The sequence below is a fragment of the Acinonyx jubatus genome, chromosome C1 (assembly GCF_027475565.1).
Source record: "Acinonyx jubatus isolate Ajub_Pintada_27869175 chromosome C1, VMU_Ajub_asm_v1.0, whole genome shotgun sequence".
Taxonomy (NCBI): Eukaryota; Metazoa; Chordata; class Mammalia; order Carnivora; family Felidae; genus Acinonyx; species Acinonyx jubatus.
Genome location: NC_069381.1, coordinates 146,463,463 through 146,479,087, shown reverse-complemented (window position 1 = coordinate 146,479,087; position 15,625 = coordinate 146,463,463). Strand labels below are relative to the sequence as shown.

Sequence of the window (15,625 nt, the reverse complement as noted above, 5' to 3'; positions counted from 1 at the left end):
GACCTGAGCCGAAGTCGGATGCTTAACCAACTGAGCCACCCAGGCGCCCCACTTTCCTTATTTTTTTAAAGTTTTATTTATTTAAGTAATCTCTACAACCATGGTGGGGCTCGAACTCATGACCCCAGGATCAAGAGTCACACGCTCCTCTGACTGAACCAGCCAGGTGCCCCCAAGTACTTTCCTTAAAATAGACTTTTAACAGACAATTCAGAATAAGAAAAGTATTGAAATAAGTCAAGATGAGCTTATTTAGAACATAACAGAAATCAGTTAAAGGTTAAAATATATATTACAAAGGAATGCATTGTATATTAAAGTAGTTAAATAGAGGTATGGCCACTATATCCAGGGCTTTGGAGTATGAGAGACTCCAATTTCCCATGCCAACTCTGAACCAACTTGCTTTACCTCTTGAGGCTGTTCTTTAAAATTGAGATAATGATACCTACCTCCTAGGATTATAAGATTATCGAGTGAGATAAGCATTTAATAAATGACAATTAATGAAAATGACACTGTTTGATCTAGAAGTTGAGAGGCCTGTATTTCAGTATTTTGTCCTCAGCTCTGGCTTAAACTATCATTATAGATTTCTAATATAGAGAGGCAACATGCCAAGAATAATATACCAAGAATAATATATATTACTTTATAAATATAAAGTACTAATATAAAGCACAATAATGCAAGAAACCTGCCTTCCCTTGTTTTCATTCTTGGTTTCCTCAGTACTCTCTAATGTATTCTCTACAGAGCAGCCAGAGTAATCTTTTCAGAAAGGAAACCAGGTTACATCTTAACACTCTCCAGTGGCTTCTCAGTGCCATTGTAATAAAGTCCAAATTCCTCACCATGACAAAGCAGTCCCACATGTTCTGACCTCTCATTCCAACGTTACCTCAGACAGTTTGTCTCTTAAGTACTGTATTTCAATCAGTTTTGTTTTTTATTATTTTAGACAAAGGGTTTTTACCATTGCTGTTCTTGCACCAAATATTTGAGTGGTTCTTATTTGCTGTTTATTTATTTATTTATTTTTAATTTACATTTATTTATTTTTGAGAAACAGAGTGAGACAAAGCATGAGTGGGGGAGGGGCAGAGAGAGAAGGAGGCACAGAATCTGAAGCAGGCTCCAGGCTCTGAGCAAGCGGTCAGCAAAGAGCCTGATGTGGGGCTCGAACCCACGAACTGTGAGATCATGACCTGAGCCTAAGTTCTCATGACCTGAGCCGAAGTCGGACGCTCAACTGACTGAGCCACCCAGGCCCTCCTCATTTGCTGTTTAGTTATAGATCAAATGTTAACATGTCAAAGAGGCCTTCCTAGAACACCTAATGTTGCCTTTTTTATACCCCATTTCTGGACCTCCGTTCCATCATCTTACTTATTTTGCACTTGTTTATGGTCTGTTTCCTCCCAGGAGGGTAAGATCTGTGAGGACAGGAATCTTGTCTGTCTTGTCTGCCACTGTATATATTTGTATATGTTTGGAGCTTAGAAAATTATAGTTGAATGAATGAATGAATGAAATAAAAATGAAAGTAGCAGTTAAAGAAAACAAATTGACGATAAAAAAATCATTAAAGAATGAATACATTATTATGTTTTCTGTCAATATAATTCTCTTTATGTAATAACAGTAAAATCTTTTATTTTACTCTAGGTGATTTTCCTTCTTAAAGCTAAACATCCAAAGAACCATTATTTAAAATAGCAATAGAATAACATATATCACAAATAGTCCTTTATTGGAATATATGAGAGAATCCCATAGGTAAAACTGAGCTCCTAAAATGTTGTTATCCTGGGGCACGTGGGTGGCTCACTCAGTTAAGCCTCTGACATTGGCTCAGGTCGTGATCTTGCACTCTGAGTTTGAGCGCCACATCAGGCTCTGTGCTGACAGCTCAGAGCCTGGAGCCTGCTTCAGATTCTGTGTCTCCTCTCTCTGCCCTTCCACCTCTCATGCTCTGTCTCTGTCTCTGTCTCTCTCAAAAATAAATAAACATTAGAAAAATTTTTTAAAAATGTTGTTAGCCTCTGATAACTAGATAATTTTACCAGTTATTCTGATTTGTTCCTCTACTGAATGGTACCTATAGATCTGTGATCAACTAAATATTTTTTTTAATTTCTTAAACTATTATTTTGTGGACAGCATTAGATTAGATACTGCAGGAAAAACAAAATAAATATTAATGATTTTTTTTAGCACATCAGAGAGATAAAACTTTACAGTGTTAACAGTTAAGCATTAACTAGACATATGTTTTTACTGGCAATCCAAATCTTCGTCAAATCTTTATAAGAACTTGCCACCTCAGTGAATATTAACAAAATATTCTTATAGGCACTTGTCTATTTCCTTATTATTACTTAACATGCAAAAGATGTAACTTTAATGCCAATAATGGTCATATCTTGTCTTCATATTCTGTCTCCTATTACCTATATATTTTTTTCCATTTTTAACTATTAAAAGAACAAACTTTTTACAAAGTTAAAGTCATATGATACCTAGGCAGGGCCAACTAAAAATTCTCAACTGGAGGGCATCTTGATGGCTCTATCAGGTGAGCGTCCAACTCTTGATTTTAGCTCAGGTCACAATCCCAGGGTCATGGGATCGAGCCTGCCTTGGGCTTTGTGCGAGCAAGGAGCCTGCTTAAGACTGTGTCTCTCTCTCTCTCTGCCCCTCTCCCCTGCTTGTAATCTGTCTCTCTAAAATAAAAATATAAATAAGTAAGTAAGTAAGTAAATAAAAAAATAAATAAATAATATTTAAGGAAATCTTAAAAAAAAATTCTGAACTGGCCAATATGTAACCCTTGATTCTAACATTTAATTATTACATTTAACATTTAATTATTGTGAAGAAATAAAAATATAGAGGATAAACAAAATTGCAAATGCTATGATTAATGTTTAAAGACTTGAGGTTAAAAAAATGAATTACTTTCACCTTGTTAGTTAAAAATCTATAACATCTGAAATTATTCCAAGAAATTCCCTATATCCATCAAAGTAATAAGGTAACACAAACATCACTTTTATGTTTCTCTGTGTACACTACAATGATCTTACTTTTAGATTTAGTATTAACTCAATAAATTTTTACTGAAGTAATCCCAATTTCTATAGATTTTCCTTAATATACATCTGCAATTAGTAAGAATATTCAGACTTCTGTAAATTATCTTACTTGTTATTACTCTCTTATTAATTTTAAAGGGTCATGAGCATATCATCATAGTTTATAAATATTTTTATAAGAAAATGTAAGAAAGAATAGTCTCATGAATGAAAAAGGTTTATTTCTTAGTATAATTCAAGTATCATATGAGACCCATCTGCTTTCATTATTACTAAGCACCAGAAAGAGGTTGATTTAAGCAATGTGACAAAGTAGCTCAAAATCTCCTGTTTCATTTATTAAAACTTCAAATTATACCAGTCACAAATTTATAAATATTTTACTCATATTAACTGAATAATCAACCATAGTAATTATTAGTGTCTTTTGTATGTCTCCCTCCAAGGATCAATAAACTACAAAAGGTTGTTAAACATATAGCTATCACAGAATGACTGTGTCAGCACTTTAAGAAACAAAACCATAAAATAGAAGAGAATAGTTCAGGTTTCAGAAGTTACCTAATAAACAATTTAAAAGCAGAAAACAATGTATAACCCCTCCCTACCCCCTCCCCACCCATGATTCAAGTCATGAGACTATTTTATAATCCTATATTTATATTAATCATGAGTTAGTGAAAAATGAAAATAAAAAGTAGAATTGTATATGCAGGTGGGTTTGTTTAAGCAAACCCATTTTTCAGTTGAAGACATTGTAAATATATGGTATAAGTATATATTGTACTTATACAATGTACTTATAATGCACTTTAATTTTAACTAATGTGAAATGATTTTATGTTAACTGCACAATAAAATACTAAATGTCATATAACAAATTTAATTTTTGAGAAATTATTATCAACTTAATTTAGATATATTAAAATCTGATTATCTGACTCAAGAATTATTAACAATTTTGACTTTAACTTAGGAGACATTTGTATAACAGAAACTATTCTATACAGTAGATACATAATCTAAAGTAAGTACAGACTTTTATGTAATACTGTGGTGGATTTTGAGAAAATACAATAACTGGGAGGTTTTATTCTTTTTAAATATCATTATATGACACATATAAAGTAAAATTATTATTAAAGTATAAAATGTAAGAGTCTCTTCAGTCATATGATTCATAAGTTTTCCATTTGCTTAAACATAATTTTCATAATATTTTAAATGTAAAAATAGTCCCCTTTAAAAAAAAATTACCCTGATTGTTCTACTCACATTCCATGTTACCATAAAACAATATTCTTTTTAATCTTTATATCTGTCTTCTATAAATGGCTTATGTTATTAATCTTATTTATACTTGTATTCTTCCTGCACCCTGAGGTAAACCTGTGTCTCTTAAATTATATTTATATCTTTGAAACTTAAGTGCAAGTTGCTGTCAAAAGAAATGTATTCTCCCAATTATGCCCAGAACAAACACCTAAGAGACCCAGTAGCATCGTAAAATGCAAAAAACATAGGCATCTTTGCAACATGATCTCTTAAAAATGTCCTATTTTGCAATCTGATAAGTTGTAAAAGTTTACAATAGCAGGTCATTCTACCACATCCATTGTTTGGTTTTTAAACTTCTATAATACTAAAATAGAATAAATTTATTTCATACATTTATTGTTGTGCTACAGATTTCTGTAAATACTGTCATTTATGCCTTGAGAGTCCATAAAGTAATCTTTTTATGTGAGTAAAAAACTGATTTTGAAATTTTCACCCTATGTATTTTGGGCTATTTAGGATAATCAAAATTTAATGCATTTGCTATGAAAAGGTGTTTCAACTTTGAAATGAAATTTAAAGGACTTCTTAACTAAGATATCAGTAATATTTTGATACAGAAAATTCCATTACTCTAAGATGAACAAATTAATATTTTATTATACATTGTTTATATTCCAAGAATTCATTTACTTCAAGAATGTCTACGTCTAGGGGCACCTGGCTATTCGGTTAAGCATCTGACTTCGGCTCAGGTCAAGATCTCACGGCTTGTGAGTTCAAGCCCCTCATCGAGTTCTGTGCCTGGAGCCTGCTTCAGATTCTGTGTCTCCCTCTCTCTCTGCCCCTCCCCTGCTCACACTCTGTCTCTCTCTCAAAAATAAATAGACATTAAAAAAAAAAAAGAATTTCTACATCTAGAAAACTAGAGGGGGTAGGAGGATGAAGGCCAAAAAAAATTAAGAGAAACCATTCTAATGTTTATCGTCATTGACAGTCAATCTAAAATATAGTCAGGAGCTATATTTTTTAGTCATTTGTAGGCAATCTCAGTTATTTCCCTAAAGTCTAACCAATGTTAATGTAAAATATGTTTTACCATTCCTTTCATATTGTGATAGGTGTATTAAGTCTTCTCTGCTAGGTCAAATGGTTTGTTGTGAAACGTCCTTGCAAAATCAGAAAGTTCCATTGTGAAATCCTAGTATTTGACATAGCAACAAAACATAATATTATATTATGAAAAGGCTTAGGTGAAAAGTTGGTAAATATTTCTCTTTCAAACAGTATATCAGTTCTAGAAGAGAGAATACTGCACAAGTTTAAACATCTTTAAATTTGGCCTAAAATAGCACACCCACTTTAAACTTTAGTTTCTGGAAAAAAGTATCAGATGATAAGAAATCTATTTAATTTTGATATGGGGAAGGTGTATTTGCAAGCACATCCAATCATAATGTATGCAATTAAAATGATTAAGAAATTAATAATTTTGGAGTAGATGTGGGAAATATGTCTTAGATATTTTGAAATTTGCAAATATAAGTAGAATATTATTAGTTTGTATTAAAATCTGCTTTTGTGTATAATTGAAAATAGAAGACATCAATTATGTTTGTCCACAGAATGAAATATAAAAAGTAGAGGAAAAAATTGACTATCAAATATGTTTAATGACTAGTACAAATGTTAACATCATTATTTATATGGCATTTGTGGAATTAATCATTCAGCAAATTAATCAATGTTTAAATAATTTTTATTTGCTAAGGCACACTGAATATTTCTGTTAAAGACATATGACAACTATTGTAGATGGAAATAAGAACAATATTGAGACCAGTGGGAGAGGAAAGTTGAACTCATACAGGCTTGATAGGGAGAAAGATAAAATCATTAAAAACTTCATTGAAGTGTCTGGCAGATTGTACTCCTGGGAACTGAATAGGTCCATAAAGAAATAGGTGAATAAGTTTGTTCCTCTGACCTCTAGAAGCTTACACTAAAGCGGAAAAGATCAACTTTAGACAAGTAATTGTCACACAGTGCAATAAATGCTAAGTTATATGGGAGCCCCCCAAAAGAGAAATATTAAAATGCCTGAAGTAGTTATGAGGAGAATAAAAACCAGGCTTTATTTCTGTGTTAAGGAAGAGAAGTTCTATATTACAGGCAGAGGAGATGGCCTATACAAAGGTACAGTGTTGTAACTCAAAATGACCTGTGGGACAGAGAGGAGGAAGGTGCAAAGAGGGAGTTAGTTTTCACCATATGTATGCACCTACCTTGGCTTTGTTGCTTTTCTCCTTCTTCTCCTTCTCCTCCTCCTCCTCCTCTTCTCTTTACTTCTCCCCTTCCTCCCTGTCCTCCTCCTTGTCCTTTTTCTTCATCATCATCCTCCTCCCCCTCCTCCTCCTCCAAATAATGCCTCAATCTGGTTACATTATCTTCTCAACACAGGTGTATCACACAATGTAACCAGAGCATGGGAAATGAACTGGGAATCATGACATAGGAGACCAAAACTTGTGTGGGACTAGATCTGACTGTCTTTATAAACCATTTTAAATATTAGTTGATTATTGAGGGGACCCAGAAGCTCTAGTTCTTTGAAAGTTATCTTGTATCTGAACCACAGGATTTATATTAGTCTTATACAGTTCATTAAGGTTCATTAAATAAATTAGTGAGTAAATTCACCAAATTCGTTGCATTTAGAAACTTCATCTTTCCTGAGAAGTATCCCTAATACTTCAAGATAAGAATGGATACCTGTCTTTAAGTAATAAAGGTCCTACAAATTTCTAACATTTCTTGGAAAGCTCTGTTTTATCTTAAAAATTGATGTCATTTTACTCTCTATTCCATATTATAGCCATGCTTTTAACTGGAAAAAATACTGCCTATCACTAGCTAAAACTGGTATTCAAGAATGTCAGGCATATTTACCTCATGACAGGAAATGCGCTTTAACTCATTGTTGATGTATCATTGAAGTGTTACAAACTCCCAGATTGCCACCAATGTGAAGTTGGCACAACAAAGAGAGCATTAGTGTCACACATGCCCTTTCTCTCTTTTTGAAAAGAAATGGTGACCATTTTCAACAGTTTTTAGTGAATTTTAGTCTCAATTTTTAGTTTTGTAATTACTGTTATGAACATCATTAAGATTCTTAATGATTAGAATTCTGGGTTAGTCCTATATAGTAGAAAATTTTACACCAGCCACTTTGAAATCTATGAGACATTTGTTTTTTCTGTTGGTGATTATAATTCATTATTCTGTTGAGTGACCAAAAAGTTTTCCCTTCCCTGGAAAAATTCTTAGAGCAACATTTCATGTGTTTATAAATTGAAAATCCAACTCTGGGAAAAAATTGTTCTACCAATGATAATTTGATTTGAAAAATCTATACTGCATTGTGGGAATGTTGCATCTTAATTGTGTATATTTTATGTCATTAGACCCTCAGAAACTTTTAGTTATAATCAATAAGATTAGTTGTAGCGCTTTTTTGGTGTCAATAATCTCACAGAGTAGCTTCCTTAACATTTTCCTTCCAAATGCCTGCTTGAACCAGTAACCCAGAAATTTAGAGGCAGTATAAAAATGAGCAGTGACGTGAGCATATCATATAAAAAGGCTCTCATGACCCAGCCTCTGGCTCTGTATCATGATACTCAGCACCTGTTCAACCTGCAACCTACACTCCACCCTGGAAACTACTAGCAATTTCTCAGATACACTGTGCTTTCTCTACTCTGCCTGGAATATATCCTCTCCAGTCCTCTCTGTCCCCCACCTACCCCTATTCCTTGTGGCATAGCACTCAATGTGCTGTCTTAGCCATGATAAGGGAAACAGAGATAGCTAGAATATGGGCAAAAATGCTACTATAGAATAAGAAGCAATAAGTGCAATGTTAAAATTATAGGTTGGGCTATGAGAATTAAGTTAAATTGATAATAGAGAAGAGGTGGTAGTGTTTAACTAGGATTCAGATCCACTAGGTGGGAGTAATGACCTTCCTGATTGGAGCGCACCAATATAAGAAGGTAAGGAAACAAGATGTTCATCAGGAATAGCAAATAGTTGGACTAAATCCACATAAACTACAAAAATGGGAGATAAGATTGAAAAAGAAGAGTTTTAATTCAAAAGTAAAGAGTTGGACTTTATTTTGTTAAAAATTAAAAACAAAATTGAAAGATTTTTAATCAAGAAAGAGACATGACCTGCTTTACAAAAGTAAACCCATCATTAATGTGTCAAATGTGTGAGATAGTAGGTTAGAACCGCCTGATGATTCTACTGTTATTTCTCCTCTAAATAAGAATTGTATTTGAGGCATGGCAATAAAATAATGACACTAATACTATTAAAGAAAATATCGTGACTTCTTCCAGCAGAGTGTCATCTCCTACAACAGGGAGACAGGACAGTTATTTCCATATTATTGTCATTACTGAAAATATTTTTTGAATGCTTTTGGCATTGCCTTCAGAATCCATTTTACATTCCCTTAAGTGTTGTTTATAGTGGCAAATAATATTTTGATTTTGTTACAGGTGCTATCTTAAGACTAGCTAATGCACTTTGAAAGAACTGCTTTTGCAATTCAAGCATGTTGCTTCTGCTTTCATGCTGTAAATCCTCCCTTGCTTCCTAGAGCTACACAAAAACTTGTATTAATACTAACTAACCGTATTTTTTATTTATTTAGCCATGTGCATTTTATATATCTGCTCTTATTAATAAGTATTTCATTCTCTTATTGTAACCTGGGGAAGGATTGAATAAATTCTGAATAATGGAATAATCTGAGTTAAACTAGTATCGATAATATAAACATACACACACACACACACATAGTCATAAGACTATTTGAAATTCAAAAGGTGAAAACACTAAAAAGCAAAATAAGTCATTGTTTCTATGTAGTTCAAAGTCTATTCCTAAATCTCTTAGGGGAATTCTGTTTGTGGAAATAATAACACTTTGTTAACTTTTTAAATGTTAACTGGAGATTTTTCAGACACATCCAGTGATTAAAGAGACTTTTGGACATGATTTTATTTTTAAGGAAAAAGAACGGCTGAAGCAAGAAAAACGTGATGAGAAAAGATTAAATAAAGAGCGTAAACTGGAGCAACGAAGATTAGAATTAGAAATGGCAAAGGAATTAAAGAAGCCTAATGAAGACATGTGCTTAGCAGACCAAAAGGTAATTTATTACGTAACCATTTCATTAATAAATTTAATTTTTCTGTATCTCACCTGATTCCTTTGCCAGAGTTGCCATTATGAAAGCCTTTTGTTTTTAACCAGAGCCGTACATTTCCATGTCTAGGTCAATCTGTGTTTCCTGGATGGCCACCAATAAACCTCTCTAGAGCTCCTATGCTAATAATGGTACTTCTTAGTACGTAAATGGAACACTGTAAATCTTTTTATTTTTATTTTTGTCGGTTTATGTATTTTGAGAGAGAGAGAGAGCATGTACCAGGGAGGGGCAGAGAGAGGGAGAGAGAGAATCCCTGAGGTGGGCTTGAACTCACAAACCATGAGATCATGACCTGATCCCAAACCAAGAATTGGACACTTAACCCACCGAGTCACCCAGGCTCCTAAGGTTTAGGGAAACCTTTTTAAATTTAAGTAGAAATACTGAAGAAATCCGTAAAGATGAATTATAGAAGTAGATAGGATTTCTATGTGTCATTTGATTCTTTCCAGGCATTTAGGTACAGAAATCTCTAACTCCTCACCACGCCCCTATAGATATTTACATAAACTAAGGTTTATAATCTATAATCTCCTTCAATGCTTTAGTAATTATAGCTAACTTTTGAGTATGTTTGCTACATGCCAGGCAGTGTGCTAAGTGCTTTATAAATTCTCTCATTTAATCCTCACCATAGTCCTGTGGAACTGGTATTTATTATGGCCATTTACAGATGGGAAAACTGAGACACAAAGAGGTTAAGGAACTTGCCCAAGATCAAACTTGCTAATAAATGGCAACTTGGATTCAGTCTCTAGTTTGTTCAATTCCAGAGTTCATACTGTTTATTACACTGAAAGCCAGGAAGTATATCCAGCCAAAATACCTCATATGTGTTTTCTCCTCTATCATGCTTCACAGACATGTAATGTGGCTAAAATATATTCATATATATATATAGTAAAGTAAACATATATAAGTAAACATGTGGAAAGAGCAAAATAATCTTGGTATCGGGCATGATTTCACATGTTTATGAATAGAGATCCATTTTGTTTGACTATAGCTAAGAAGATGGTATTTCTAGAGAATTATATCGATACTGCATATCATCTCTACAATATTATCTTAATACTATTATACTTGATCAATAGCATCTATATTTATTTATATGCCATAGTCATCTGATATACAAATAATGATTGTCTCTTGATTTGTGCAGGCTCTCTTCTCAAGTGCTTAAAGTGGGGCGCCTGGGTGCCTCAGTCAGTTAAGTGACCGACTTTGGCTCAGGTCATGATCTCACGGTTCATGAGTTTGGCCCCTGTGCTGACAGCTCAGAGCCTGGAGCCTGCTTTGGATTCTGTGCCTCCCTCTCTCTCTGCCTGTCCTCCACTAGCACTGTGTCTCTCTCTCAAAGATAAATAAATATTAAAAAAAAAAACTAAAAACAAAAACAAAATAAAGTGCTTAAAGCAAACTTTTAACACTCTAGTGAGGATTTAATTGTATTAATATTCTATTTATTTACTTAGCATAAATGCTTGTAAATAAAAGTGAAAGTATACATATTAGGTTTACTCAGTTGGATGTTGAAAATTTCCTAAGCCCAGAATGGGAATATACAGTAGTTAACAGATTTAATAAGCTTCATAGTGAGTAAATATTTTTTAACATCAAACGAGCTTTATCTTTCTGCATCTTTCTTTTTATTTAAATCCATATGCACTGTATCAAATATATGTTCATTTTAAGCCTTACTTTTGTTAGCTTTGTCATATACATTTTTAGAATCATATGGAAATGTGTGTGTATGATAAGGTTCAAGAAAAAAGTCTCTGAATTAAATGTTTCTTTTTTTTTAAGTTTATTTTTATTTGTTCTGAGAGAGAAAGAGAGCAAGTGGGGGGAGGGGCAGAGAGAGAGAGAGAGAGAGAGAGAGAGAGAGAGAGAATCCCAGGTAGGCTCAATGCTTTCAGCACAGAGCCTGATGTGGGGCTCAAACCCATCAATCATGAGATCATGACCTAAGCCATGATCAAGAGTAAGTTGCTTAACCGACTGAGCCACCCAGGCACCCCCAAATTGTTCCTTATGTTATCTAATTTTTGCTCCAGCTATATAAACTATGTTTTATAAATATGTAAGTTAATTAAAGTTAGTGTTCTCTTTTGCAGAAATCTAAGTTCATGTTGAGTTCAACCAAAATTTATTGTTGGTTACTTGCAATCAAGAACCTATCTATACTTAATACCATGGGGTTGTAGAAATGCCCCCAGGGGATTTAAAATCCAGAGGGAAAATCACTGGTATAATACAGGAAAAAGAAAGATAGCAACGTGTTTTACCTCAGAAGATATAAAACCATGGCTTTTAAATTATTTATTATTTATTTTATTTTATTTTATTTTATTTTATTTTATTTTCAGCCTTTGCCAGATTTGCCTCGTATTCCAGGACTTGTTCTCTCTGGAAGTACATTTTCAGACTGTCTCATGGTGGTGCAGTTCTTACGAAACTTTGGTAAAGTTTTGGGCTTTGATGTGAATATTGATGTTCCAAACCTGAGTGTTCTTCAAGAGGGATTGCTAAATATAGGGGACAGCATGGGTGAAGTACAAGACTTGCTTGTGAGGCTCCTCTCAGCTGCTGTATGTGATCCAGGTCTAATTACAGGATACAAGGTAAAAAAAAACAAAATATAAATTTTTTAAAAATTTGTACTATCCGTGAATTGTTAGCTGGTGTTAGCATATTAGCAGAAGGTTGTATAGACTGATCCAGTTTTTTTCCACATGTCTCACCGAGTTAAATGTAGATTTGCTTCAGGCTAAATTGGTACAAACCTAGAAAAATCTGATTCACAGAACCTAAGGAATATAGATCATTCCCAAATTCCTCTTTTTCGCTAGCTGACAGCAAAAACCAAGTTGACTTAAGGAAATACCCATGTGATATTAAACAAAACAGGATTCATAATTCATAAAGCAATTAGAACTTATGCGTGCTTTCCAAAACTATACTGTGTTCTCTCTGAATCACTGTGAATAACTCAGGCTAATCAAAGCATCTACAGACCAGCACATGAAAACTCTGTAGTGCTCAGTGGATACCCAATACATTAACATTTATCTTAATTTCAACTAAGATACACATTTGATATGTTGTATAGTGAGAAACTCCCAGATGTGCCTGTTAATTACTCCTCCATTTCCCTATCCATTCAGTATAGCAGGCAATAGAACCCGTGACACCACAGTACTAGTGCTCTGGAACCTACTCCCCACAGCGCTACTGATCGAATGTGAATAAAGTCCTCGTCAGTAATATCTATATCATGTGATATCGATATTTTAAAATCTTACTGTTTTTATGTTACAAATGGCTACGATCAATACTGATAAAAATGCCAAACTTTTATAGGCCAAAACAGCTCTTGGAGAACATTTGCTGAATGTTGGTGTGAACCGAGACAATGTTTCCGAGATCTTGCAGATTTTTATGGAAGCCCATTGTGGACAAACTGAGCTTACGGAAAGCCTGAAAACCAAAGCTTTTCAGGCTCATACTCCAGCACAGAAAGCCTCAGTCTTGGCTTTCCTGATCAATGAACTGGCATGCAGTAAGAGTGTGGTGAGGTAAGCATATACCCAGACTTTTCTGTTGGTGATTCTTTTCTGTTTTGAGTTTGTCTAATCACAAATACAAATTTTCTTACAGAAAGTTTGAAATTACAGAGTAACACAAAGAAAACAATTACAGTTAATCTTACCATTCAGAGATAATTACTGCTAATAATATCTTAATGTATTTCTTTGAAGTCTATTAAAAAATTGGGATCATACTGAATATAGTCTTTGTTTATATAATAAACTATATTTATTTTAAACTATATTTAAAAGACTATAAATATAGTCTTTTGTTTATATAATAATTTTGTTAATTATATATGGAAATGTAAAAATGTTTTGTTTTGCTTTTTTATTTTTGCTGTGGTGCCAGAATCCAGCACCAATGAAAGAATCCAGAATTTTTCTTTTTTTGACATCTTTCAATCATGGATGACTACCTGATTTTCCTTAGTAAGGCATTCCTAGAATTACCTGGCTACTTTTTATTTTATTATGTGCTAATTCAATATTAATAATTTTAGTTTATCAATTTATGTGTGCTTTTTTTTAAAGTACTTAACCTCATTCAAGAGTCAAAGTAAGTTCTCCACTCTAGTATTTCAAGATTTGGTGAATGAATCCATGTTCATCTTGTTCTTGCTATTTGTTATTTACAGATTTAAATATGTTAGTTTTAGTCTTTTACCTTTGTATGAAAAGGATCAATCAAAATATTTTGGAGCCATGCATTTCTACCATTATTGGACATCTTAAGTTTTCTCTATGTCTCTAAGCTATGATAATATATTAATATAATTTTCAATTATTTTTGCTATTCATAGGCAATCATTATTTTTACTAACGAAAAACTATCAATTTGCTTATTACCAAATCAAATTATCAAAGTGTCACATAATTGATTAATTTATGTCTTCTAATGAATTTTTGCATTGACAGTGAAATTGACAAGAACATTGATTATATGTCAAACCTGAGGAGAGATAAATGGGTAGTAGAAGGTAAACTTCGCAAGTAAGTCCTGTTTTATTAAAATTAGTTTACTGGTTTTCATTTGTACAAATTCCCCTGTAAAACATAGAAATTGCAAAGATAGACTTTTAACTTCATCTAAGAATTAGAAAAGTTACAGCTTAATTAAGATGAGATGTGAAATTAATGAAACTCAGGGTCAGAATTTACAATGGACAAGAGATATAATGAGATTCATTAAGCTCATATTCTTCAAACTTAGAAGACAGTCCATTTATCTTTATTTCAAAGAAGTCAAACAATCACATTTTCTAAGATTGTTGTTGCCATCCGGTTGCTTTTGTCATAAATAGAATCTGTTTGGAACTACTTCTTTTTAAAAATTGCCTTCTAATTAAAGTTTGCTTTTACAGAGCGTCTAACATATCCAAATGTATTCAGCATTAAAACCTAATTAGCCTCCTGCCAGGAAATTATGCAACTTCTATGTTAAAAGGGTAGTTTCTTTGCAGTAATTTGAATTGAAATTTATTCAGTCTGATAGTATGAGATCAGGAATTATCACTTGGCCATTGCTAGAGTTAATCTTTTCAGCCTTCTAAGTTTTATTTTTTTAAATGTGTTCTAATTCCAAAGGGATATCCTGAATAATTCTTGAAAGTTAATATATTCTATAATTTCAGGAAACATATTTGTTAAATTTCCTTAATTCCAATTTTCACTGTCATTGATTTATTCCTTACTGGCAAAAATACCTTATGGTATTTTTATTTAAAATTCATGTTTTTTAAAAAATACAGAGAGAAGGCTTTTCTTCCATATCATCATTTTTTTTTTCATATTTAAAGGCTCAGAATCATTCATGCTAAGAAAACAGGCAAAAGAGACACGTCAGGTGGCATTGATCTTGGAGAAGAACAGCATCCATTGGGCACCCCCACACCAGGACGCAAACGAAGAAGGAAGGGAGGAGACAGTGATTTTGATGATGATGATGATGATGATAGTGATGAACAAGCTGATGAAGATGATGAGGATGAAGAAGATAAAGAAGACAAAAAAGGAAAGAAGACTGATACCTGTGAAGATGAGGTAATCAAATTAGGTTGATTTTAAACTCAACTAATATTGCACAACATATTGGGACAATAACACAGAATTTGGAGTCCAATGGATTTGTGTTCAAACTCCATTTTGACAATTACCAGCCTCAGTTTCTTCCTCTGAAAACTGTATGTTACAATATTCACCTCACACAGTTTTTTGTGATAATCAGGTCGCTATTGAATACAGTGCCTACACATAGAAGGCACTTATACTGAATAAAAGAAGTGAGGTTTTTCTTTTTATATAATGATTTGAGCATTCTCCAGAGAACTAGGTGGATTCTTAATTTCAGGTATTCTCTTTTATCTATTAGC

At 33.1% G+C, this 15,625-nt stretch overlaps 1 protein-coding gene across 21 annotated transcripts in view; it reads left to right on the top strand.

Annotated features, from left to right (window-relative positions):
• The window catches only part of BAZ2B (bromodomain adjacent to zinc finger domain 2B), a 317,724-nt gene that overhangs the window by 253,601 nt on the left and 48,498 nt on the right, over positions 1-15,625 (top strand). For all 21 annotated transcript variants that reach the window (XM_027055668.2, XM_053215128.1, XM_053215127.1 and 18 more), the window contains 5 exons: positions 9,463-9,603; positions 12,033-12,287; positions 13,027-13,241; positions 14,172-14,246; positions 15,053-15,296. In XM_027055668.2, coding sequence (XP_026911469.1) covers positions 9,463-9,603; positions 12,033-12,287; positions 13,027-13,241; positions 14,172-14,246; positions 15,053-15,296 — 930 coding nt within the window. The remainder of the gene's footprint in view (positions 1-9,462; positions 9,604-12,032; positions 12,288-13,026; positions 13,242-14,171; positions 14,247-15,052; positions 15,297-15,625) is intronic.